The sequence below is a fragment of the Oryctolagus cuniculus genome, chromosome 4, assembly GCF_964237555.1.
Source record: "Oryctolagus cuniculus chromosome 4, mOryCun1.1, whole genome shotgun sequence".
NCBI classification, from domain to species: Eukaryota; Metazoa; Chordata; class Mammalia; order Lagomorpha; family Leporidae; genus Oryctolagus; species Oryctolagus cuniculus.
The window spans coordinates 174341097-174364344 of NC_091435.1; the positions used below are offsets into that span (position 1 = coordinate 174341097).

A 23248-nucleotide genomic window follows, 5' to 3' on the forward strand; every position below is an offset into this window, starting at 1 on the left:
CCGCCTCCGTCCTCCACGCCATCCCTTGTCCCCTTGTGCCAGAGCCCAGTGAGGCGGAGGACTTTGAGCTGAGCTTCACGGGGGGCGTCCCGGGCCCCACGAGCCAGGACCTGCTGTGTGAGATCCAGCACTCGCCCTCGCCGGTGGTACTGCACATCGAGGCAGCCTTCAAGGTGCCGTGGCCGGGGGCCCCCGGGAGGGCGGTCCGTCCCCCGGATGCCCCGTGACGAGCCCCTCCGTGTCTCAGGGGCCCGCCCTGGTCCTCAGCGTCCCGGCCCTGCAGTTCGGGCTGCTGCGTCTGGGCCAGGAGGCCTGCGAGGGCATCCGGATCCGGAACGTCAGCCAGCTGCCCGCCCTGTGGCACCTGCGGGAGAGCCCGGGCTGCCTGGAGGAGAGGCGGGCGCAGGTGACTCGGGGCCGCCGCCACCCGGGCGCTGGGGGACGCAAGGCCTGCTTCCTCGGCTGCAGAATTCACCCCGCCCTGGCACTGTCTGCACTGCTGCCTACCACAGGGCGCGGGCATGGCCGTGGGTCTCTCCCTGGTAGGGGCAGGGGGGCCGAGCCGGGGCCCTCCACGGAGGGTCTGATCCTCCGACTCGCCTGCAGTTCCAGTACCTGCCACCAGGTGGCGCCTGCGCACAAGCTGTGGCCCACTCAAAAAGACCCCAGAGACTTCAAGATAGATTTTTTTTTTTTTTACTCAAATAGCATTTCTCTTCCTGCTGTAATCCTGATGTCATCATCGCATCTGAGTTGTCACACATCCCATCCTAAGTACGGTGTGCCGTCCAGAGCACGGCAAAGTGGCACAAAGCCCTGTCTGTGCCGCAGGGCCGGCCAGGAGCTGCCCGGCAGCCCCGTGGCTGTGGTCACTGGGAGCTGTCCCCCCGCCCGGAGCTGCCTGGGAGGCTGTGTGCACGAGGGAGCCCATGCACACGCAAGGGAGAGGCCAAAGATGCAGTCCCCACCCTTCCTGCTGGTACCAACAGTGTCCAGCGACACCCCCGCCAGTCAGTGGGGTGCCCGACCATTGCCCCTGCGCTGTGGGGGGGCGCTGTGTGTGCCTGGTGTGGGGGAGGGGAGGGGTGGGCCCAGGCCCACATGGGGGTGCCGAGGAGACAAATGTGGCTCCGTGGCAGCTTCTCCCCTCCTGGCCCGGCCCCGCCTGCCCGCACAGCTCTCCCCAGCTGCCCCGGAGAGGGGCCCTCGGGCTTGGCTCTCCCTGCGCTGGGAGCCTCCTGGCAGCCACACCCCGCACCTGCTCCCCGCCCCGAGTTCCAGGTGGCGTGGTGAGGAGCTGGGGGTAGCTCAGAGACCTCTGTCCCAAGTGCCACGCGCCCACTTGTCCCCTGTGTGGCACCCCCAGGTGTCCCCCTTCCAAATCGAGCCCTGCAGCGGCCAGATGCAGCCTCTGGGGGAGTGCACGGTGACCGTCACCCTGAGGGCCACGCACTGCCAGCGCCTGGAGACCGTCCTGCAGCTCGAGGTGCAGAACGGGGCCTGGAGGTGAGGGGCCTGGGCCCCACGTCACACGGGGGTCACGTGTGGGTCACGTTGGCCGGGGGTGTCCTGGGCGCTCATGGCGTGTGCCTCACATCACGTGTGGGTCACGTGTGGCTGGGGGTGTCCTGGGCACTCATGGCGTGTGCCTCACATCACGTGTGGGTCACGTGTGGCTGGGGGTGTCCTGGGCGCTCATGGCGTGTGCCTCACATCACGTGTGGGTCACATGTGGCTGGGGGCGTCCTGGGCGCTCATGGCGTGTGCCTCACATCACGTGTGGGTCATGTGTGGGTCACATGTGGCTGGGGGTATCCTGAGCGCCCATGGCATGTGCCCCATGTCACGTGTGGGTCATGTGTGGCCGGGGTGTCCTGGGCGCCCATGGCTGTGCCCCATGTCATGTGTGGGTTATGTGTGGCCAGGGCTGTCCTGGGTGCCCATGGCTGTGCCCCATGTCATGTGTGGGTCACATGTGGCTGGGGGCATCCTGGGTGCTCATAGCATGTGTCTCATGTCACGTGTGGGTCACGTGTGGGTCATGTGTGGCTGGGGGCGTCCTGGGCGCCCATGGCGTGTGTCTCACATCACGCGTGGGTCACACGTGGCCAGGGAGGTACTGCAGGCTCACGGCGTGTGCCTCACGCCGCGTGTGGCCATGTGCTCGTCTGGGTTTATCATGGAGTCTGTCAAGTTGGAGTTCAGGCTAAAAGGAACATGATCCATCATCCATGACCTGCAGATATTCGCTGGCAGTTTTCTTCAGGTTTGTTTATGTATTTGAAAAGCAGAGTTAGGGAGGGGGAGACAGAGAGGTTTTCCATCTGCCGGTTCACTCCCAAGAGGCCACGTTGGTCTGGGCTGGGCCGGACTGAAGCCGGGAGCCAGGTCCAGGCGGGTGCGGGGGCCCAAGCACGTGGGGCGTCCTCCACTGCTTTCCCAGTGCGTCAGCAGGGAGCTGGGTGGGCAGTGGAGCGGCCGGGGCTAGAGTGGCCCCGCGTGGTCGCTGGCGTCGCGGGCTGCGGCTCACCCTGCTGGCGGTGTGGGGGCTGTCTGGAGGAGCCCGAGCTCCCACTGTCGGAGACAGTGAGGTGAAGCGGGGTACAGCTCCCCACGCACCCACGCTGGAGCGGCCACAGTGGACGGTCTGGGCGGAGCGCACTGGAGGTTTCGGTGTCAGGAGTGTGCCTTGTCTCCTCCCAACCCCCACCCCGGCTCACAGCCCCCGGGGGCGGCCGCCAGCGTCAATAATGGTCGGAGCCCACGGCAGTGCCCCCAACCCCTGCGCCAGCCCCACTGGCCCGGTTTTGGCCGTTTTTAGGTTTATTGGTCTGAGAGCAGAGAGGCAGACAGACGGAGCGTCACCTGCCAGTTCACTCCCCAGACGCCTCGCAACAGCCAGGGCTGGGCCAGGCGGAAGCCTGCAGCCAGGAATGTGACGGAACCAGAGGGGAGGTGCCTGTCACAGGAGAAGCCAGTGACTCAGGCGCCGAGGCTTCGGGGAAAGAGAGGAAGGTTCACCCGGGGTGGCACCGGGGGCGGCAGCCAGCACCCGCACACGCGGCCTTTGGAGAGGGAAGCCGCCCTTTGGGGAGGGAAGCCGCCGGGGCTCGGCTCAGACCGGGCGTTGCACATTGAGCTACGTGACTGCACTCACAGAGGTGGGGGTCTCCCAGATGCTGCATCCCTCATGGGACCTTACCTCATGGCCAGGGCGTCTGCACCCAGGCTTCAGAGAGCCGCACACAAAGTCATCTGTCAGGGAGAGTGGGGAGGGGTCTCAGGATGGCGAGTTGTTAGCCTCCTGCGCGGGCTTCAGTGCCCTGGCCACTTGAGCCATCACCCCGCCCCCACAGCGGGCGCTGGCAGGAGGCTGGGGTTGGGGTCGGAGCTGGAGCTGCGAGGTGAGCCCAGGTGCACCCTGTGGGACGCGGGTGCTCTCACCCAAGGCTCCCTGCCCGGCCCAGACCTGCCCCATTCCTGTTTCCGAGTGGAGGAGGGAGTCTCGTCCGAGCGAACGGGCCTGGGTCCCCGGGGCGCCCCACTTCTAGAAGGGCCTAGGGTGAGCGTGCCATGTGTGGTGCACACGGGGCCGGCACCGCATCAACACCGGCAGGGCTGGCCAGCTGCACGCTGCAGGTGGGCAGGACCGAGGGGACCGCGGCTCTGCTCTGGCCTCTCCGGCCCCCACGCAGCCCGTGCTGCCCCACGTTGCCCCGCCTTGGAAGCCGGCTCCAAGCCGGCAGCAGCAGCGCGGCCTGGCCCAGCAGCCTGCCCGCGGGGGTTTGCCGTCCCGCGGCACAGCGGCTGCCCAGTCACAGCCAGCCTCCGTGTGACTTCTCACGCCACGCCGTAAACGTCCATGATGGCCCGTGCTGGCCTCGCAGCCGCCACCCCGGCCACTCCGTCTCCCACTGCGCTGCCCCTCACCCGCTGTGACTGTCCATCTTGTTTTTTTAACGTTCACTTAGTACCTGAGAGGCAAGCGGAGAGAGAGATTCTTTTTTTATATACATATAAACAGTCTCTTCTTAGAGATTTTTTTAAAGACTTATTTTTTTGCTTGAGAGGCAGAGTTACAGAGAGAGAGAGAGAGAGAGAGAGAGAGAGACAGAGGTCTTCCATCCGCTGGTTCACTCTCCAAATGGCCACAACGGCCGGAGCTGTGCCGATCTGAAGCCAGGAGCCAGGAGCTTCCTCTGGGTCTCCCACCCGGGTGCAGGGGCCCAGGGACTTGGGCCATCTTCCACTGCTTTCCCAGGCCACAGCAGAGAGCAGGGTTGGAAGTCAGGCAGCCGGGACTCGAATGAGTGCCCATATGGGATTCTCACACCACAAGCGAATACCTAAGCTACGACACCACTGTGCCGGCCCCAAGAGATTGAGGTTCAGTCCACTAGTTCACTGCCCAAATGGCTGCAATAGCCGTGGCTGGGCTGGGCTGCAGCAGGAGCCCGGAACTCCATCCGGGTCTCCCACGTGGGTGCGGGGGCCCGAGCGCTTGGGTCGTCTTCCGTTGCCTTCCCAGGTGCGTTAGCGGGAGCTGGACTGGAAGCAAGGTAGCAGGTGTGAGCTGCAGCACTTGGACCTGGGAGGTGTGCAGGGACTTAACCCAGCACAGCCCAAGGCCGGCCCCTGGGCTTTCAGCACTCGGACCTGGGAGGTGTGCAGGGACTTAACCCAGCACAGCCCAAGGCCGGCCCCTGGGCTTCCGGGCAGGTCAACGTGGTGTCTTCCTGAGGGTGCCTTCCGTGGAACGCCAGCTACAGAGGTCTGAAACGGAGGTCGGCTGTGTCCCTCGCCAGGCACGTAAGCAGCTGTCCCGGGCCGTCCTGGAGGTCTCCCGGCATCCTGCGGGAAGCCAACTGCCCGTCACCCCCAGGCTCATTCCAGGAGCCTGCAGCCCGTGCCCTTGGCCTGGCGGCGCCCTGCCCGTGGCTGTGGCTTCGCACTTGCGAAGTGTGATTTCTCCAGCTTTGTTCTCGTTCTCAACGCTGCTTCCGCGGCTCTGGGTCCTTCGAGGTTTAAACCAGCCTGTGAGTTTGAGCAGCCGGCTGGCTTCTGACAGGAGACCGCGGCCCGGCTTGGGGATGTCGCCACCCTGGCCACATCCAGCCCTTCCTTCCGGGACGTGGGCATCTTTGCACGAGTGTCAGGCCTCTTCCTTTTCTTCCCGTGGTCCTGGAAGTCCTGTCCTTGGCTACCCCCAAGTCACTCTCCCTAGGGCTTCGTCCTGTCGGACACCCTGTGGGCTCGGCACTCGCGTCCTGCCGTCCAGCGACACGCGTGTCTGGGCTCTGGGCAGGTGCCTGGCCCGCCGAGGCCCTGCATCCCTCCTACACACACAGGTGGCTTTCCGGTAGCTCGTATTTCTTCTTCCTGCTTTGTGACCTCAACACTGGGGTACGTGTGGCAGAAGCGGCAGCCTCGCCTGCGCCCTGGAAGTGGAGCGGCCCTGGGGGCCGGGGGAGCTCCCCGCCGCTCCGAGGAGGCTGCCGGCCCACTGCGTGCTCACTGAGAGGACACAGATTTTGCCGAATCGTTCCCGATCCTGCCATTTTTGTCCTTTTTTCTACCGCCATGGTGTTTTGCGTTGATTTGGGGCGGCTGAGCCGTAACAAGCCCCGTTTGGTCAGTCTGGATTGCGGGAATTCTGTTGAGGGTTTTGCTCTGTGTTCACGAGGGGTATTATCTGTGGTTTCCTTTCCTTCTGCTTCACTCCCCGAATGGCTGCAGCAGCCAGGGCTGGGCCAGGCCGAAACCAGGAGCTTCTACCGGTCCCCAACATGGGTGCAGGGGCCCAGGCACTTGGGCCACTCTCTGCTGTTTTCCCAGGCTGTGGCAGGGAGCCGGATCGGAAGTGGGGCAAGCGGCGGCTTTACCCGCTGCGCCGCGGCACCAGCTCCTATGGTCTCCTCCTGAGATGTCTCTGTCTGGTCCCCGGTACCATCCCGGCCTCATCAGATACCATCCCGGCCTCATCAGATGGGTGATAGAAGAGAAGATGGGCCACAGCAGAGAGCTGGATCGGAAGTGGAGCAGCCGGGACTTGAACTGGCGCCCATACGGGATGCCGGCACTGCAGGTGGAGGCTTAGCCCTCTAGGCCACAGCACTGGCTCTCTGTTAACTGTTTGAAGATCATACGTACGTCTGTTCTTTTCTGGTTGGTTTATCGTGCTGCCTAAGTCTTGTGTTTCAATTTCCACCTTTTGTTCCGTTGCTCTTGTTCGTTGTTAAGTGCAGGCTATTGAAGTCCTCAAACTTGGTCGCTACAATGCCGATTTCTCCCCTCAGTTCTATCGGGTTTTGCTTCACACATTTTGAGGCTCTGTTGCTAGGTACAAGTGTGTACACGGCTTGTTCATTACAAAAAAGGAGGCAGGAAGGAAGAGAGAGATTTGGCTCACTCCCAAATTCCCACAACAGCTGGAGCTGGGCCAGGCTAAAGTCAGAGCCAGGAACTGGGGCTCCCGGCTGGTGGCAGGGACCGAAGCCCTCGGACCCTCGGACCGTCATCTGCCGCCGCCCGGGGTGTGCATTGGCCGGAGCTGGGTCAGAGGCAGAGACAGCACTCGGTCCAGTCACTCGAGTTTGGGACGTGGGCGCAGCAGCCACCCACGATAGCGTCTGTAAAGAATGCGTTGGCTTTGCGGCCCATTTGTGTTCAGCGCCGTCCGGATGACGCCCGCTCTGCTGTTTGGGCTGCGTGGTCTTCAGTCCTGCGTCGGCACACTGCCTCCTGCGCGTGCTTTCTCCTGTGCCAGGTTAACACCCGTGTCTCTTTCTTCAGTTTATTTATTAAGCTGTTTTCTTAGCAGACGACAGGGCGTGATGGTCAGTGTCCTGCACTTTAAAGCACTCTGGTTTGCATCAACAGCACCTTGTATCCAGTCACGCCCAGGAGAGGTGCAATGTGGCTGTGCCCCTCCCCGCCTCTGTCCACAGACACACCCTCCCCCTCCCCCTCCTCTGTCCACAGACACACCCTCCCTGTCCAGGCTCTGCCCCTCCCCCTCTTCTGTCCACAGACACACCCTCCCCCTCCCCCTCCTCTGTCCACAGACACACCCTCCCTGTCCAGGCTCTGCCCCTCCCCCCCCACAGACACACCCTCCCTGTCCCGGGGTCAGCGCAGCGCCCAGTTACTGCTTCACGCAGGTGTCTGTGGAAGGAAGCAGGGACAGGTTACAAGCAGAAATGCAGTCATTCTGTGTCTTGTGCTCACTCTGCTCGGTTCCCTCGGCCGGTACCCTCCGGAGACGGAACACAGTAATAGAAGAACGTCGCTGCTGCAGGCATGGCCACCGTGGCATCACCGGGGGTGCCGGCAGCCTGTATGGGACTTCCCGCCCGGGCCCCAGGTCCAGGACGCACCCCGGAAGGCAGCAGGTGCCGCCCAAGTTCTTGAGCTGCCACCCACGGGAGGGACCTGGCTGTGAGCTGCTGGCTCCTGGCCTTGGCCTGCTCGGTCCCAGCTCTTGCAGGCACTGGGGGAGTGAACCAGCCGATGGGAAATCAAGCCGATCTCTCTCTGAAATAAAACTAAAATCGTAAACACCGGAGCTCCACCGGACTCCGGACACTTCCCTGGCTGTGGCGATAAAGACACTCGCCAGGGTCAGGAGTGAGCCCAGAGCACAGCGAGCACCGGGCAGCACCGGGCAGCACCGGGCAGTGAGCACCGGGCAGTGAGCACTGGGCAGCGAGCACCAGGCAGCACCGGGCAGTGAGCACCGGGCAGCGAGCACCAGGCAGCACCGGGCAGTGAGCACCGGGCAGCGAGCACCAGGCAGCACTGGGCAGCGAGCACCAGGCAGCACTGGGCAGTGAGCACTGGGCAGCGAGCACTGGGCAGGAGCACTGGGCAGGAGCACTGGGCAGCGAGCACTGGGCAGCGAGCACTGGGCAGTGAGCACTGGGCAGCAAGCACTGGGCAGGAGCACTGGGCAGGAGCACTGGGCAGCGAGCACTGGGCAGCGAGCACTGGGCAGTGAGCACTGGGCAGGAGCACTGGGCAGGAGCACTGGGCAGCGAGCACTGGGCAGGAGCACCGGGCAGCAAGCACTGGGCAGTGAGCACTGGGCAGCGAGCACTGGGCAGTGAGCACTGGGCAGGAGCACTGGGCAGGAGCACTGGGCAGCGAGCACTGGGCAGTGAGCACTGGGCAGCAAGCACTGGGCAGTGAGCACTGGGCAGCGAGCACTGGGCAGTGAGCACTGGGCAGGAGCACTGGGCAGGAGCACTGGGCAGCGAGCACTGGGCAGTGAGCACTGGGCAGCAAGCACTGGGCAGGAGCACTGGGCAGGAGCACTGGGCAGCGAGCACTGGGCAGCGAGCACTGGGCAGCGAGCACGGGCAGCCGCCCGGCGGCACCACCGCAGCACTCCGATTTCTGAGCGGTCGTCAGTGGCATTTGAAGCTCCTGTCCGCCGTGTCTGCCGTCAGCGTGGAAAGCCCTGTGGCTCCCCGGCGTGGGCCGTGCGCCCTCCCCAGGGCTGGCAGGGCTGTGAACTGCCGGTCCCGGGGTGCAGGCTCCACAGGCGCGGCCGCGCTCCCCCTCTCCCCGACCTGGACGCCTTGGCTTTCCTCCGTGCCAGCTACCTCCCCGTGTACGCCGAGGTGCAGGGGCCCCACGTGTACCTGCGGAGCAGCCAGCTGGAGTTCAGCAACCTGTTCCGGGGGGCGCCCGCCAGGGCCGCCGTCACCCTCGTCAACGGCACGCTCCTGCCCACGCGCTACCACTGGGGCAAGGTGAGGGCCCGGCCACAGCACGTGCAGGGTGCGTCACCCTCCCAGGGCCCAAGCTGGGCCAGATCCCTCCCGCCCCAGCCCCGCCCCCGGAAAGCTCCAACTTTCCCACAGGGAAGGCGCCCGGCGGGCTCAGCCCTCTGCCTCGGTCACTCGGGTCACTCGGGTCCCCCGGGCAGCTTGTGCGGGCCTGGCAGGTGGGGAGTCTCTGCCCAGCAGTCGGTGCCCGGCCCTGTCAGTCCGGCAGAGGGTGCACCTGTGCACCTGTGCACCCTCTGGCGGTGCCCCCGTCTCTTCTGGGAGCCCAGCCGGTGACCACAGCCCCCCCCCCCCACCCCGCCAGCTCCTGGGGCAGCAGGCTGAGTTCTGCTCGGCAGAAGTCTGCCCCCGAGGCGGCCTGCTGGGCCCCAGAGAGGAGCGCCAGCTCAGGTTGGAGCTGACTACTCAGACCCAGGTGAGGGGGCCGCGTGGGGCCGCCGCTGCCGCCTGTGTGCCTCTCGCGGGAAGAGGCGGCGGGTTTCCTAACGCAGCTGGGCAGGCCGGCACGGGGCAGCCTGGCGTGCGGAGGGGCGTCGTCTCCCTGGGCAGCCTCGGCGGAGTGGGTGTGCAGCTGCTCCCGAGGCTGTCGGGGGTCTGCCTGGCCGCGGGCCGCCGGTCCTGTGCAGAGGCCTCAGTGCGGCTCTGAGCCCGGGGGCTTCGCCGCAGGAGGAGCTGACCCGGCTGGCCCTCCCCTGCTACGTGGCCGGCATGAGGAAGCCACTGGTCCTCGGCATCTCTGGGAAACCCCAGGGCTTGCAGGTGACCATGGCCGTCTCCACGGAGGACTCTGAAGGCAGCAGGTGAGCCGGGGCGGGGCCGGGGCGGGGCAGGGGTGGGGCCAGGGCGGGGCCGGGGCGGGCGTCCACTGTGGCCGATTCCTGCGCCTGGGAAAAGGCCCCGATGGCACTGGGGGCCCCGCCACCCTGTGGGGGGCGCGTGGTGTGTGGCAGGCGGGAAAAGGCGGCAGGCGGGATAAGGCAGCAGACAGAGCTGTGGGGCCCAGGCGAGGCCCACCTGCCGCTGCCTGCCGTGGGGGCGGGGAGGACGGGCGAGGGGGTCCCGGGCCGCAAGCTGGGGTTCCGGGGAGCTCCCGCGTCCCCACCCACGGCGGCTCTCGGAGGACCAAGAGTGGCCGGTGCCCGTGGCACGGGCAGAGTTTTCAGCACACAGCAGTGGCCGGGCGACCCGGAGCAGCTGCGCCTGGACTTCGGCTCAGCCGTGCCCCTGAGGACCCGCGCGAGCCGCCGGTTCATCCTGACCAACCGCTCCCCGATCCAGACCCCCTTCTCTCTGGAGTTCGAGTACTTCGGGTGCCCCCACGGCGAGCCGGGCAGGAAGGGCAGTGTGTACGTCCTGCGTCCGCCCAGCAGGGGTGGTCCCGGTGGGTGTGGCCAGGCGTGGGTGTGCCAGTTTGCAGTCCACGTGGCGAGACGCAGAGAGGAAAGGACCGAGTGGGCGGGGGGCAGGGGCCAGGGCGTGGCCACTGATCAGCCTGCTGGCTGACGACGGCTTCTGAGAGACCAGCGGGACACGGAAGACCAGAGGCACCGTGCAGACAAAGGTGTGGGAGAGTCCAGGGGACGTCAAACAGTGTGCCTGCCGGGGCTGGCGTGTGGGGAGCAGAGGTGGGAGGAGACGCCCCCCGAATGACACGGACATCAGCAGAGCCAGGTCGGGAGCGCTGCGTACCCATGCACCTGCGTACACGCGTGCTCATGGATACACGCACAGACACACATGCTCTTGTGTACATGCATCCATATGTGTGCACACACTACATACATGCATATGTGTGGTTGTGTGCACACACAACACTCCATGTGTGTGCAAGGCACACACATATACACATTCAGATAGCACATGCATGCACACCAGTAACAGTACACGCCTTGCAGTACACATGTGTGCATATACACATATGCACACATGCAGTGCACATGCTCCTGCATACACAGGCACACACAGGCCTGTGCACACACACACACACTTGTGTGCACACACATACGCACACATGCAACGCACATGCTCCTGCATGCACAGGCACACACAGGCCTGTGCACTCGCGCACACTTGTGTGCACACAGTACAGCACGGGCATGCGTGCACACATGGATGTGCATATGCACACACTTGCACACACAGCGGTACACCAGCACCAGCTGGTACTGGCTCAGGCGAGCTGGTGGTTAAGGCCTCGGCCACTTGGCACGGCCGCCACTAGAAATCGGCTCAGCGGAGGCATTTACACTGCAGAAATTGGCAAGCGCTGGTTGGGAGACTTGGGGGGAGGGCCGGTCTGTCAGCACGCCACGTGCGACTCCCCGCTGCCCGCATCTTGACCGGGGTGGGGGGGGGCCAGGCTGAACAGCACTGCCGCAGGGCAGGCATGCGGAGCCTCAAGAGGCGGGAGTCCAGGTGGGGTTGGCACCCAGGGGAGCGGGCCTGGAGGCCCCTGGGTTTCCCGGGAGGCGTGCCTGAGGATGAGGTGGGCTGCAGGTGCCGCGGGAGCAGAGAGCCCGACAGCTGGCCCCTGGAGCAGGCAGGTCGGCCTTCTGCCGGGCACCTGGGGGTGTTGGTGCCCTGGGACGAGGCTCAGGCCTGCGGTGAGGCTCAGCCGCATGGTGCCATCTCCGTGTCTCTGTTGGTGAAGGCCTGACGTGTCACCTGCGCTGCTCAAGACGGCACGGATCCAAAAGCGGCTGGTCACCCGAGAGCAGTGGGGTAAGGCCCAGGCGGGGGCTGCGCGGCCCTCGGGGGGATGGGCCAGTGGCTTCAGCACAGGGCCCTCCTGGTGTCCGTCCCGGGACGTCCCCAGGACGGCTGCAAACCTCTTGGATCCAGGCCATTTCCCTGGGGGCCCAAGGCTCGTGCGCAGATTTGATTTGGGAGGGGCCTGGCCCCAGGGAGTCAGAGGCTGACGGAGCTGACGGGAGCAGGGCCCTGCGCCCCCGGCCTCTGGGTGCGGGAGGGCGTGGTCAGAGCCCTGCTGACACTGGGGGGCGCTGAGTGCCCACGCTGCTTGCCCAGATTCCATGGAACGCATGCTGGCCCACGGGAAGGGAGCGGCCTTCTTCGCCAGCATCTCCCAGGGCGTGCTGGGGGCCTACCAGCAGCTGAGCACCGACCTCACGGGCTGTGCAAACATGTGGGGCGAGTACTGGGACCGCCTCATCTGCAGGGTAAGGCCCCTCCCCGCCACGCACGGGCGCACACGCGTGCACACGCACGCATGCACGCCCCTGGTCCTCGGCCTCCCAGCCTCACCTGGTTGCAGGCAGCTCGCACTGAGCTCGGGCCCAGCAGCCTCTGGGGTGAGGCCAAGGTGCCGCAGGCAGGAGGGGTCCCGGTGAGCGGCCGAGCCTCTGCGCCGGGTCTCACGCCGAGGAGGGCAGAGGACTCGAGAGAGCGTGGCCGGGCCGGAGCCAGGACCGGAATGAGGCTGGGGAGTGGCCAGACGGGGCGGAGCACTCAGCCAGCCCCTCGAGCCTTCAGCCAGCCCCTCGGTCATTCAGTGCAGCAGAGCCCCTGGGGTCCTGGGTCCCAGGTGGCCCCCGTGCTGCGTGGGACACGGGGCAGCTCCTAGCATGAGGGTGCAGGGCTGAGAGAGGCTCAAGTTTTGACATCTGTGTGGAGAGTTTTTTTAATTATATGCATTTGCCGTGGACTTTTTGAAGACTTTTACGTGCATAGAGGTCTCAAAAAATGTTTGCACCAAAATGTACTTACCTTTCTTAAAGATTTGTTTTTATTTATTTGAAAGGCAGGGTTACAGGGAGGGAGGGGGGGAGGGAGGAAGTGAGAGGGAGGGAAGGAGGAAGGGAGAGGGAGGGAGGGAGGGAGGGAGAGAGGGAGGGAGGGGGGAGAGAGAGAGGGAGGGATGGAGTGGGAGGGGGGAGGGAGGGAGAGGGAGGCAGAGGAGAGAGAGGGAGGGAGGGAGGGAGGGAGAGAGGGAGGGGGGAGAGAGAGAGGGAGGGAGGAGAGAGAGAGGGAGGGAGGGAAGGAGGGAGGGAGGGAGAGAGGGGGGAGAGAGGGAGGGGGGGAGAGAGGGAGGGAGGGAGAGAGGGAGGGAGGCAGGGTTACAGAGAGGGAGGGAGGGAGGGGGAGAGAGGGAGGGAGGGAGAGGGAGGGAGGCAGGGTTACAGAGAGGGAGGGAGGGAGGGGGAGGGAGGGAGGGAGGGAGGAAGAGGGAGAGGGAGGGAGGGAGAGAGAGAGGGAGGGAGGGAGAGAGAGAGGGAGGGAGGGAGAGAGGGAGGGAGGCAGGGTTACAGAGAGGGAGGGAGGGAGGGGGAGAGAGGGAGGGAGGGAGAGGGAGGGAGGCAGGGTTACAGAGAGGGAGGGAGGGAGGGAGAGAGGGAGGGAGGGAGAGGGAGGGAGGGAGGGAGGGAGGGAGAGAGAAACAGAGGTCTTCTATCTGCTGGTTCACTCCCCAGTTGGCCGCATCAGCCAGACCTGGGCCAGACTGAGCCAGGAGCTTCCTCCGGGCTGCCATGTGGGCAGCTGGGGCCCAGGCACTTGGGCCGTCCTCTGCTGGTTTTCCGGGCCATCATCCGGGAGCCAGGATCAGAAGGTCTGGGGGTGAGAGGGCGGGCTCCGGGGAGTGGTGGCAGCGTCCAAGAGGCTGTGTGCACGTGCAGGTGGGAGACCTGCCCCCGGCCGTCATCCCCGTGCACATGGCCGTGGTGGGCTGCCCCGTCAGCTCTCTGAGGACCACCTACTGCACCGCAGGCCTTTTCCAGGACGAGCGCATCATCAGGTGCCCCCCCAGCCTCAGCCCCTGGCTCCCCCGCTGGTCCCACCCGGAAGGGGCGTGACTGCCTCCCGCATTTCCCTGCGGAGGGCTGTGGGCAGATGGGCGTGGCGAGCAGGCTGACCCCGCCCTCACACGGCTGAGCTGGGATCGCTGGCATCAGCATGCTTTGCAGTTAGGGGCGAGGGGGCAGGGAGCCAGGGCAGTGCCACAGGGCAGGGGGCAGTGTCGCACGGAAGGCTCTGCCCTGCTCTGCCCTGGGCCTGGGCGACTCCAGGGTGAGGACGGTCCCCGGCGGCGCCCGGCCCGACGCCTGCCCGCAGCAGGTGCGTTTGGCAGTGGCTCAGCCGGGCACGGTCTCCCGCCTGCAGGTTCGGCACACAGATCTCTGGAGCGAACACAGTCACCAGGACACTTCGCCTGAATAACTCCAGCCCCTGCGGTGAGACGCTTGCAAGTTTGGGGTGGCGAGCCGGGCTGGGGCAGCTGAGGGCCCACGCGGGCCACTCGGGGGAGGCTGGCCTATGGCTGTCCAGGGAGGTCCCTGGGGGCTGTCCGAGCCACTTCGGTCCTTGGCGACTCCACGGATGTGTGCTGTGGTCAGGGGCACTGTGCACAGGACAGACACGCCCCTCGTGACCCCTTTGTAGGGGCTGGGGGTGCAGAGGGGACAGGCCAGCCGGGGCTCTGCCCAGGGGCCTTGGGGCGCTGTGTGCACTGAGTGTGAAATGGAAGGCGGGCGTCCTGGGGGAGCTCCTGGAGGGGCCTGGCTTCCCGGGGAGGGCACACGGCTGATCCAGGGGGGAGGGGAGGCCTGTGGGGCGCATGGGACCAGGCGTGACCTGGGCCACGGCTCGGAGACCCCCAGAGAGGCCACATTCTCACACTCTCCCCGCCAAGCAGCAGAGCTAAGCCAAGACCTTGCCGCCCCCTCCGCCCCTGGCCTGTGGGTCCCTGACTCTGGGGGCAGGGCCTGGGCGCTGGAGGCCGTGAGCTCCCCGGGTGGTTCCAGCGAGCTGCCCTGGGACTGCGCGTGCTTTAGGCTCGAGCACCTTCATGGCTGCCCCTAGGCATACTTTTTTTTTTTTAAAGATTGATTCATTGATTTGAAAGTCAGAGTTACACAGAGAGAGGAGAGGTGGGGGGGGGGGTGTCTTCCATCTGCTGGTTCACTCCCCAATTGGCCTCAACGGCCGGAGCTGCACCGATCCGAAGCCAGGAGCCAGGAGCTTCCTCCGGGTCTCCCACGCGGGTGCAGGAGCTCAAGGACTTGGGCCCATCTTCTACTGTTCCCAGGCCACAGCAGAGAACTAGATCGGGAGTGGAGCAGCCGGGTCTTGAACTGGCGCCCATGTGGGATGCCGGCCCTGTAGGCGGCGGCTTTACCCGCTGTGCCACAGCGCCAGCCCTGCGAGCGTATGTCTTTGTCAGCTTCTGGCATCTCCAGGAGTTCGGGCTTGATGCTTTAGCTGCTCTGGTTTCTGGTGCCTTTGAATGCCGGCTTCTTCCCCACAAGCGTAGTCTTCATGCTGCCCCCGCCCCCTCTCGGCCCCTGTGACTTGCCTTGGGTCTTGAATGCCGCCTGGCCTAGCTGTTGCCACTTGGGCCCTGATGTCTTGGGCCTGATGTCTGGGTGCCTGTCTCTGCCGCTGCTGTAGGCCCAGTGTTAGACTTTGCCATGTGCATCTTTGGCAACAGAGTTCCCTTTCTTTGGTCCACTCCCCAAAATGCCCACGACAGCCAGGGCTGGAGCCGGCCAAGGCCAACAGCCAGGAACTCAGCCCAGCCTCCCACGTGGATAGCCAGGGCCCACGTGCTGGAACCAACCCCCTGCTGCCTCCGGGGTGCGCATTCGCATCGGGAGCAGTCAGGACTCTAACCAGACGCTGCGGTGTGGGGTGCAGCTGTGCCCGGCCCTGACCCCGGGAGCTGAGGTCTTCAGGAGCCCAGCCCCCCTCTGTCTCCCAGCGGGGAAAGGCAGTGCATACACAGGGCTCGTCCACCCTCCTCACCCTACCTCGCTATTTCTCTGATCTCTCCTTTTTGCGACTTTATTGTCTTCCCGTGTGTACTTGGGAATCTCTCCACGTCCCTGCCCTCCAACGGCTGCCGCCCCTTCCTGGGGGCTCCAAGTCACACCCGCATGGCTCTGTGCTAAAGCAAGACCGTCCACCGACCACTGAGGGTGGCAGCCCTGAGTGGCTGCCCTCGGCAGGACACGCCGAGGCTCATGACCCTGGCAGTCCTGTTCAGCGGGGAGTCCCCGGGCTCGGCCCAGTGCCTGGAGAGAGACGCGTGCAGTGACCCCAGTGTCTGCTGCAGAGGCGGCCGTGGGCAGTGGGTCCCGAGGAGGTGGTGACCGCGAAGGGGTCTGCCTGTGTCAGACCTGGGACAGGCTGGGGGCCCCGGACTGGCTGGTCCTTGAGAAGGGGCGGGAGCGGCAGGACTGAAGGCAGGGGGGTGGGTGACGCTGGCGCAGATGCAGGCCGCTGTGCAGGCTTGGGGCGGGACATCGGGCTTCCCGACGCAGGCCCTCTGGGAGCCGAGGTGGGGCCAGCCCCTGGTCATTAGGGAGCAGATGGGGGTGTGGGGTGCGGGGCCTGGGTTCAGCTGGAGAGAGATTTATGTGAGTGGACATTTGTTCACTCGGGGAAATTCTTCAGGTCCTGCAGGGTTAGGCTTTGTAGGGTGGAAGGATGGGTGGGGCCAGAGAGAGGTGTGGGGATACTGGCAACCCCTAAAGACAGCTTGGGGGGGAGGAAGTGAGAGCATTGGGGCTGATGGACACAAGGGGGAGGAGGGGGGCAGGGTTGGAGAGCCCAGGCTGTGATGGACACGGGGAGGAGGGTGGGGGCAGGGTTGGAGAGCCCAGGCTCTGATGGACACAGGGAGGGTGGGGGCAGGGGTTGGAGAGCCCAGGCTGTGATGGACACAGGGAGGGAGGAGGGTGAGGGCAGGGTTGGAGAGCCCAGGCTGTGATGGACACGGGGAGGAGGGTGGGGGCAGGGTTGGAGAGCCCAGGCTGTGATGGACACGGGGAGGGTGGGGGCAGGGTTGGAGAGCCCAGGCTGTGATGGACACGGGGAGGGAGGAGGGTGGGGGCAGGGTTGGAGAGCCCAGGCTGTGATGGACACGGGGAGGAGGGTGGGGGCAGGGTTGGAGAGCCCAGGCTGTGATGGACACAGGGAGGGAGGAGGGGGGCAGGGTTGGAGAGCCCAGGCTGTGATGGACACGGGGAGGGAGGAGGGTGGGGCAGGTTTGGAGAGCCCAGGCTGTGATGGACACGGGGAGGGAGGAGGGAGGGGGCAGGGTTGGAGAGCCCAGGCTGTGATGGACACAGGGAGGGAGGAGGGGGGCAGGGTTGGAGAGCCCAGTCTGTGATGGACACGGGGAGGGTGGGGGCAGGGTTGGAGAGCCCAGGCTGTGATGGACACGGGGAGGGAGGGAGGGTGGGGGCAGGGTTGGAGAGCCCAGGCTCTGATGGACACGGGGAGGGTGGGGGCAGGGTTGTAGAGCCCAGCTGTGATGGACACGGGGAGGGAGGAGGAGGGCAGGGTTGGAGAGCCCAGGCTGTGATGGACACGGGGAGGGAAGAGGAGGGCAGGGTTGGAGAGCCCAGGCTGTGATGGACACGGGGAGGAGGGTGAGGGCAGGGTTGGAGAGCCCAGGCTGTGATGGACACGGGAGGGAGGAGGGCAGGGTTGGAGAGCCCAGTCTGTGATGGACACGGGGAGGGAGGGTGGGGGCAGGGTTGGAGAGCCCAGGCTGTGATGGACACGGGGAGGGAGGAGGAGGGCAGGGTTGGAGAGCCCAGGCTCTGATGGACACGGGGAGGGAGGAGGGTGGGGACAGGGTTGGAGAGCCCAGGCTGTGATGGACATGGGGAGGGAGGAGGGTGGGGGCAGGGTTGGTGAGCCCAGGCTGTGATGGACACGGGGAGGGAGGAGGAGGGCAGGGTTGGAGAGCCCAGGCTGTGATTGACACATGGAGGAGGGTGGGGGCAGGGGTTGGAGAGCCCAGGCTGTGATGGACACGGGGAGGGAGGAGGGTGGGGGCAGGGTTGGAGAGCCCAGGCTGTGATGGACACGGGGAGGGAGGAGGGTGGGGGCAGGGTTGGAGAGCCCAGGCTGTGATGGACACGGGGAGGAGGGTGGGGGCAGGGTTGGAGAGCCCAGGCTGTGATGGACATGGGGAGGGAGGAGGGTGGGGGCAGGGTTGGTGAGCCCAGGCTGTGATGGACACGGGGAGGGAGGAGGGTGGGGGCAGGGTTGGAGAGCCCAGGCTGTGATGGACACGGGGAGGGAGGAGGGTGAGGGCAGGGTTGGAGAGCCCAGGCTGTGATGGACACGGGGAGGGAGGAGGGTGGGGGCAGGGTTGGAGAGCCCAGGCTGTGATGGACACGGGGAGGAAGGGTGGGGGCAGGGTTGGAGAGCCCAGGCTGTGATGGACATGGGGAGGGAGGAGGGTGGGGGCAGGGTTGGAGAGCCCAGGCTGTGATGGACACGGGGAGGGAGGAGGGTGGGGGCAGGGGTTGGAGAGCCCAGGCTCTGATGGACACGGGGAGGGAGGAGGGTGAGGGCAGGGTTGGAGAGCCCAGGCTGTGATGGACACGGGGAGGGAGGAGGGTGGGGGCAGGGTTGGAGAGCCCAGGCTGTGATGGACACGGGGAGGGAGGGTGGGGGCAGGGTTGGAGAGCCCAGGCTGTGATGGACAGAGGAGGGAGGAGGGTGGGGGCAGGGTTGGAGAGCCCAGGCTGTGATGGACACGGGGAGGGAGGAGGGTGGGGGCAGGGTTGGAGAGCCCAGGCTGTGATGGACACGGGGAGGGAGGAGGGTGAGGGCAGGGGTTGGAGAGCCCAGGCTCTGATGGACACGGGGAGGGAGGAGGGTGAGGGCAGGGCTGGAGAGCCCAGGCTGTGATGGACACAGGGAGGGAGGGTGGGGGCAGGGTTGGAGAGCCCAGGCTGTGATGGACACGGGGAGGGTGAGGGCAGGGCTGGAGAGCCCAGGCTCTGATGGACACGGGGAGGGAGGAGGAGGGCAGGGTTGGAGAGCCCAGGCTGTGATGGACACGGGGAGGAGGGTGGGGCAGGGTTGGAGAGCCCAGGCTCTGATGGACACGGGGAGGGAGGAGGAGGGCAGGGTTGGTGAGCCCAGGCTGTGATGGACACGGGGAGGGAGGAGGGTGAGGGCAGGGTTGGAGATCCCAGGCTGTGATGGACACGGGGAGGGAGGAGGGTGAGGGCAGGGTTGGAGAGCCCAGGCTCTGATGGACATGGGGAGGAGGGGGGCAGGGTTGGAGTGCCCAGGCTGTGATGGACACGGGGAGGGGAGAGGGTGGGGGCAGGGCTGGAGAGCCCAGGCTGTGATGGACACGGGGAGGGAGGAGGGTGGGGGCAGGGTTGGAGAGCCCAGGCTCTGATGGACACGGGGAGGGAGGAGGAGGCAGGGTTGGTGAGCCCAGGCTCTGATGGACACGGGGAGGAGGGTGAGGGCAGGGTTGGAGAGCCCAGGCTGTGATGGACACGGGGAGGGAGGAGGGTGGGGGCAGGGTTGGAGAGCCCAGGCTGTGATGGACACGGGGAGGGAGGAGGGAGGGGGCAGGGTTGGAGAGCCCAGGCTGTGATGGACACGGGGAGGGAGGAGGGTGGGGGCAGGGTTGGAGAGCCCAGGCTGTGATGGACACAGGGAGGGAGGAGGGGGGCAGGGTTGGAGAGCCCAGGCTGTGATGGACACGGGGCGTGGTGAGGGGTGGTAGAGGGGGGCAGGGCTGGAGAGCCCAGGCTGTGATGGACACGGGGAGGGAGGAGGGTGGGGGCAGGGTTGGAGAGCCCAGGGTCTGATGGACATGGGGAGGGAGGAGGGTGGGGGCAGGGTTGGAGAGCCCAGGCTGTGATGGACACAGGGAGGGAGGAGGGTGGGGGCGGGGTTGGAGACCCAGGCTGTGATGGACACGGGGAGAAGGGTGGGGGCAGGGTTGGAGAGCCCAGGCTGTGATGGACACGGGGAGGAGGGTGGGGCAGGGTTGGAGTGCCCAGGCTCTGAGCAAACCGGCAGAGGGGAAGCCGCCCTGGGGAGAGCACAGAGGTGCCTGGGGGCAACAGTTAGTCTTGGGCTGCCCTGGCTCAAGTCTGGCAGGACTGCAAAGGATGCAGAGCAAGAGTGGCCTGGGGGTGGCACTGGAGTGGCAGGGAGCCCCCCAGCACGCCAAGTGTCCCCACACGGCCAGCTCCTCCTCCCTGGTGTCGCTGCAGACATCCGCCTGGACTGGGAGACCTACGTGCCGGAGGACAGGGGGACCGGCTGCTGGAGCTGCTGGTGTTCTACGGCCCCCCCTTCCCGCTACGGGACCGGGCGGGGAGCGAGCTCGTGTGCCCCGACACCCCTGGGAGCCGTGGCGTCTCCCCCTCCCCAAGCCTCTCTGGGGGCTCAGAATCCAGCCCCGGAGCTGCCCCGTCGGTGAGCAGCAGGGGGCAGCGGGCCGGCCGGCCACTGGGGGGCGCTGAGGAGTGGCCCTTTGGGAGTCCCAGTGACTTCTTGGCGACAGGCGGAGGGCAGCTCTGGTGCCAGCGAGCCGAACTTCATCTCGGTCGTCCTGCAGGGGCACGAGGGGGGTGCCCTGTGACCACCTGTACAGCATCAGCCCCAAGCAGGTGGTGAGTGAGGGCGGGGCCGAGCCGCTGTCCCACCCTGGGCGCCGAGGGGCGGGGCCGGCACTGAGCCGCTGTGTGCCCCAGGTGGTCCCCGCTGGGGGCAGCAGCACCCTCCACATCTCCTTCACACCCACCCTGCTCGGCCCCGACGTCCAGCACAGAGTGGAGTGCACCGGCTACGCGCTGGGCTTCATGAGCTTGGACAGCGAGGTGAGGGCCCTGGCCAGGGCGGGGGCCACCGCCGCTGCCTTCGTCCTGGGGGTGGCAGCAGCCGCCTGACGGGCGATGGGGCCCGGCCTCGGCAGGTGGAAAGGGAGATTCCGGGGAGGCGGCGGCGTCTGCAGGACTTCGCCGTGGGACCCCTGAGACTGGAGCTGCAGGGCCACCGTGAGGCCGGCACAGTGAGTGGGCGGGGCGGCTCCTCCCTCCAGGGACAGGGAGGGAGGGAGGCCGGCAGCTGGGGCGGGCCAAGGGTGGCCAGCGGCTGGGCCCCATCCCTGGTCTGCTGCAGCAGTACCTGTCGCTGGGCAGGCTGAGCTTGGAGCTGGATCCCGGCGGGTGCATAGAGTTCCGGTGCCAGGCCAGCGACCTCATCCCCAAGCAGCCCTGCTCAGGGGTGAGTGTGCTGCCCCTCCCGTCACCTGTGCCCCAAATGTCCCTGTGGGCTGCGCAGCTGAGCCCCTCCATGTTCAGGGCTCTCTGCCCCCTCCCCACAGCCCCACCCCCTCCCCACAGCCGGGGGTCTGATGAGCAGGGCTGTCCACCCCTCCCCACAGCCGGGGTCTGAGGCAGGGGCTCTCCACCCCTCCCCACAGCCGGGGTCTGAGGCAGGGGCTCTCCACCCCCGCCAGGTGCTGAGCGAGCTGGTGATCACACGTCACTTGAAGCTGACCAACACACAGAGATCCCACACCACTTCCAGCTCCTGGCCTCCAGGCCTTTCTCTGTCTCTCAAGACGGTGCTGGCCGAGGCCGTGGAGCCCCTGATCCAGGCCATGAGGAGGAGACGGTCTCAGTGAGCAAGCAGCTGGTGCTCTGGCCACAGGAGAACATGCTGGTCAGTGCAGCCCCGGGGCCAGACAGCACCCCTGCATGCCGCCCTCACAGGCCTGCCCAGACCTGCACCGCACACGTGCCATGCCACGTCCTGCATGGGCACACGCAGGCCCCACCTGCAGGCACGGTCCAGCCGCAGGGCACAGAGCGGCATGGGCCGGGACGCCCTGACTCCTCCCCCCATCCCACTGCAGATGCCGGGGTGGCCCGCGCCCTGCTGTGGGCAACCTCCACTGGGCACAGACTCGCACCCTTGCCCAGGGCGCTGAGTGCCCTGGCGCAGGTGAACCCGGGCCTTCCCTCTCCTGGCGGGCACCAGAGGTAACAGGACCTCCAGGGTCAGAGCCGGGTGAGAGTTGGGGATCCTTGGCGTGGTGGGGGCCTCTCCCTCCTGCCCCTCTGGCTCTGAGACTCTGGCATGCGGGGGGGCAAGGCCCCGAGTGCCCCATCTGTGCAGAGGGCTCCCTGCACCTGCACAGGCACAGGCCGAGCACCACGGCGCCCTGCCCCCGCTGCTTCCTCTCCACTTGCTCACCCGAGCCTGCAGTGCACACTGCCGGAGCACGGGGCACCCGATTCCCAGGGGCTCCACACTGCGCAGGGAGCGCCGGTTCGAGTCCTGGCCGCTCCACTTCCTGTCTGGCTTCCTGCTCACGTACCCGGGAGGCAGCAGTGATGGCCCAAGTCCTGGGCAGCTCAGGGAAAGCCGTCCCCAAGGGCCCTGCTCTCGCTCTGTGTGCAGACGAGGCCCAGGCGTCTGGCTCCTGGCCGGAATTCTCAGCAAGCTGCACCCCTTGGCCCTCCCTGGCCAGGCCGAATCCCCAGCCCGCACCACCTGGGCTGCACAGCCACGCCCCCTCGCAGCGCCCACCTGGGCTGCACAGCCACGCCCCTCACCCACCCCACCTGGGCTGTCACAGCCACACCCCTCCCCCGCCCCACCTGGGCTGTCACAGCCACACCCTCTCGCCCACCCCACCTGGGCTGTCCACAGCCACGCCCATCACCCGCCCCACCTGGGCTGCACAGCCACGCCCCTCCCCGCCCCACCTGGGCTGCACAGCCACACCCCCTCGCCCACCCACCTGGGCTGTCACAGCCCGCCCCTCCCCACCCCACCTGGGCTGTCACAGCCACGCCCCTCCCCACCCCACCTGGGCTGCACAGCCACGCCCCTCCCCGCCCCACCTGGGCTGCACAGCCACACCCCCTCGCCCACCCACCTGTGCTGTCACAGCAACGCCCCTCCCCACCCCACCTGGGCTGTCCACAGCCACACCCCTCCCCGCCCCACCTGGGCTGTCCACAGCCACACCCCTCCCCGCCCCACCTGGGCTGTCCACAGCCACACCCCTCCCCGCCCCACCTGGGCTGTCCACAGCCACGCCCCTCACAGCACCCCACCTGGGCTGTCCACAGCCACACCCCTCCCCGCCCCAAAGAATGGCTCTTTGAGTGTAGTATGGGGGATGTGCCCACTGCTTCTTTAGAACCCTATGACAGCAGTTGTCCTAACTAGAAGGGACGGTCGCCAAAGTTGTATGCCTCAGAGCACGGCTCCTTAAGGCAGTTGTAAGCTCCCGCCTGACCTGCCTGCCTGCTGCTTCCTTGCTGTGGGCTTTTTACCGCCTCTACCACCAGCCTCAGTTGGTCCTTGCTCCCTACAACAGACCCGAGATCAGAAGGGCAACCCAAAGATATGGCAGTGCAGCTGCAATGCTGATCTTTGCCCCGCGCATGGGCGTTTTTCTTTACGGGCCAAAGACTTAATCATTGTGTATCTTTTGACATAAAGTTAGAAAGAAGCGGCGCCATTGCTGAGAGACTTTTCATTTCGTTCAGCAAGACGCGATGCGTTTTCTGAAACCGCAGAGGAGTTAAACAGCTCCTATTATTTCCTCTCTCACAAAGTAGCTGCACAGAGCTAAGCTGTGTGATTGTGATTCAGGCACCGGGAAATCTTTCTGGCAGATCCTGGTGAGTCTTCTGTTGGGCAGCTGACAG

General features: G+C 66.1%; 1 protein-coding gene across 6 annotated transcripts in view; it reads left to right on the forward strand.

Annotated features, from left to right (window-relative positions):
• DLEC1 (DLEC1 cilia and flagella associated protein) overlaps nt 1-23248 on the forward strand; it is a 60875-nt gene that overhangs the window by 26884 nt on the left and 10743 nt on the right. For 3 of the 6 annotated variants that reach the window (XM_070073007.1, XM_070073008.1, XM_070073012.1), the window contains 11 exons: nt 43-173; nt 248-406; nt 1367-1506; nt 8600-8753; nt 9094-9204; nt 9456-9589; nt 9944-10135; nt 11440-11510; nt 11817-11968; nt 13424-13542; nt 13908-13978. In XM_070073007.1, the coding sequence (XP_069929108.1) occupies nt 43-173; nt 248-406; nt 1367-1506; nt 8600-8753; nt 9094-9204; nt 9456-9589; nt 9944-10135; nt 11440-11510; nt 11817-11968; nt 13424-13542; nt 13908-13978 (1434 nt within the window). Of the gene's footprint in view, nt 1-42; nt 174-247; nt 407-1366; nt 1507-8599; nt 8754-9093; nt 9205-9455; nt 9590-9943; nt 10136-11439; nt 11511-11816; nt 11969-13423; nt 13543-13907; nt 13979-19789; nt 19995-20082; nt 20192-20272; nt 20399-20493; nt 20590-20719; nt 20805-21039; nt 21585-23248 lie in introns of those variants that run through there. The other 3 variants (XM_070073010.1, XM_070073011.1, XM_070073009.1) reach the window with 3 other exon arrangements.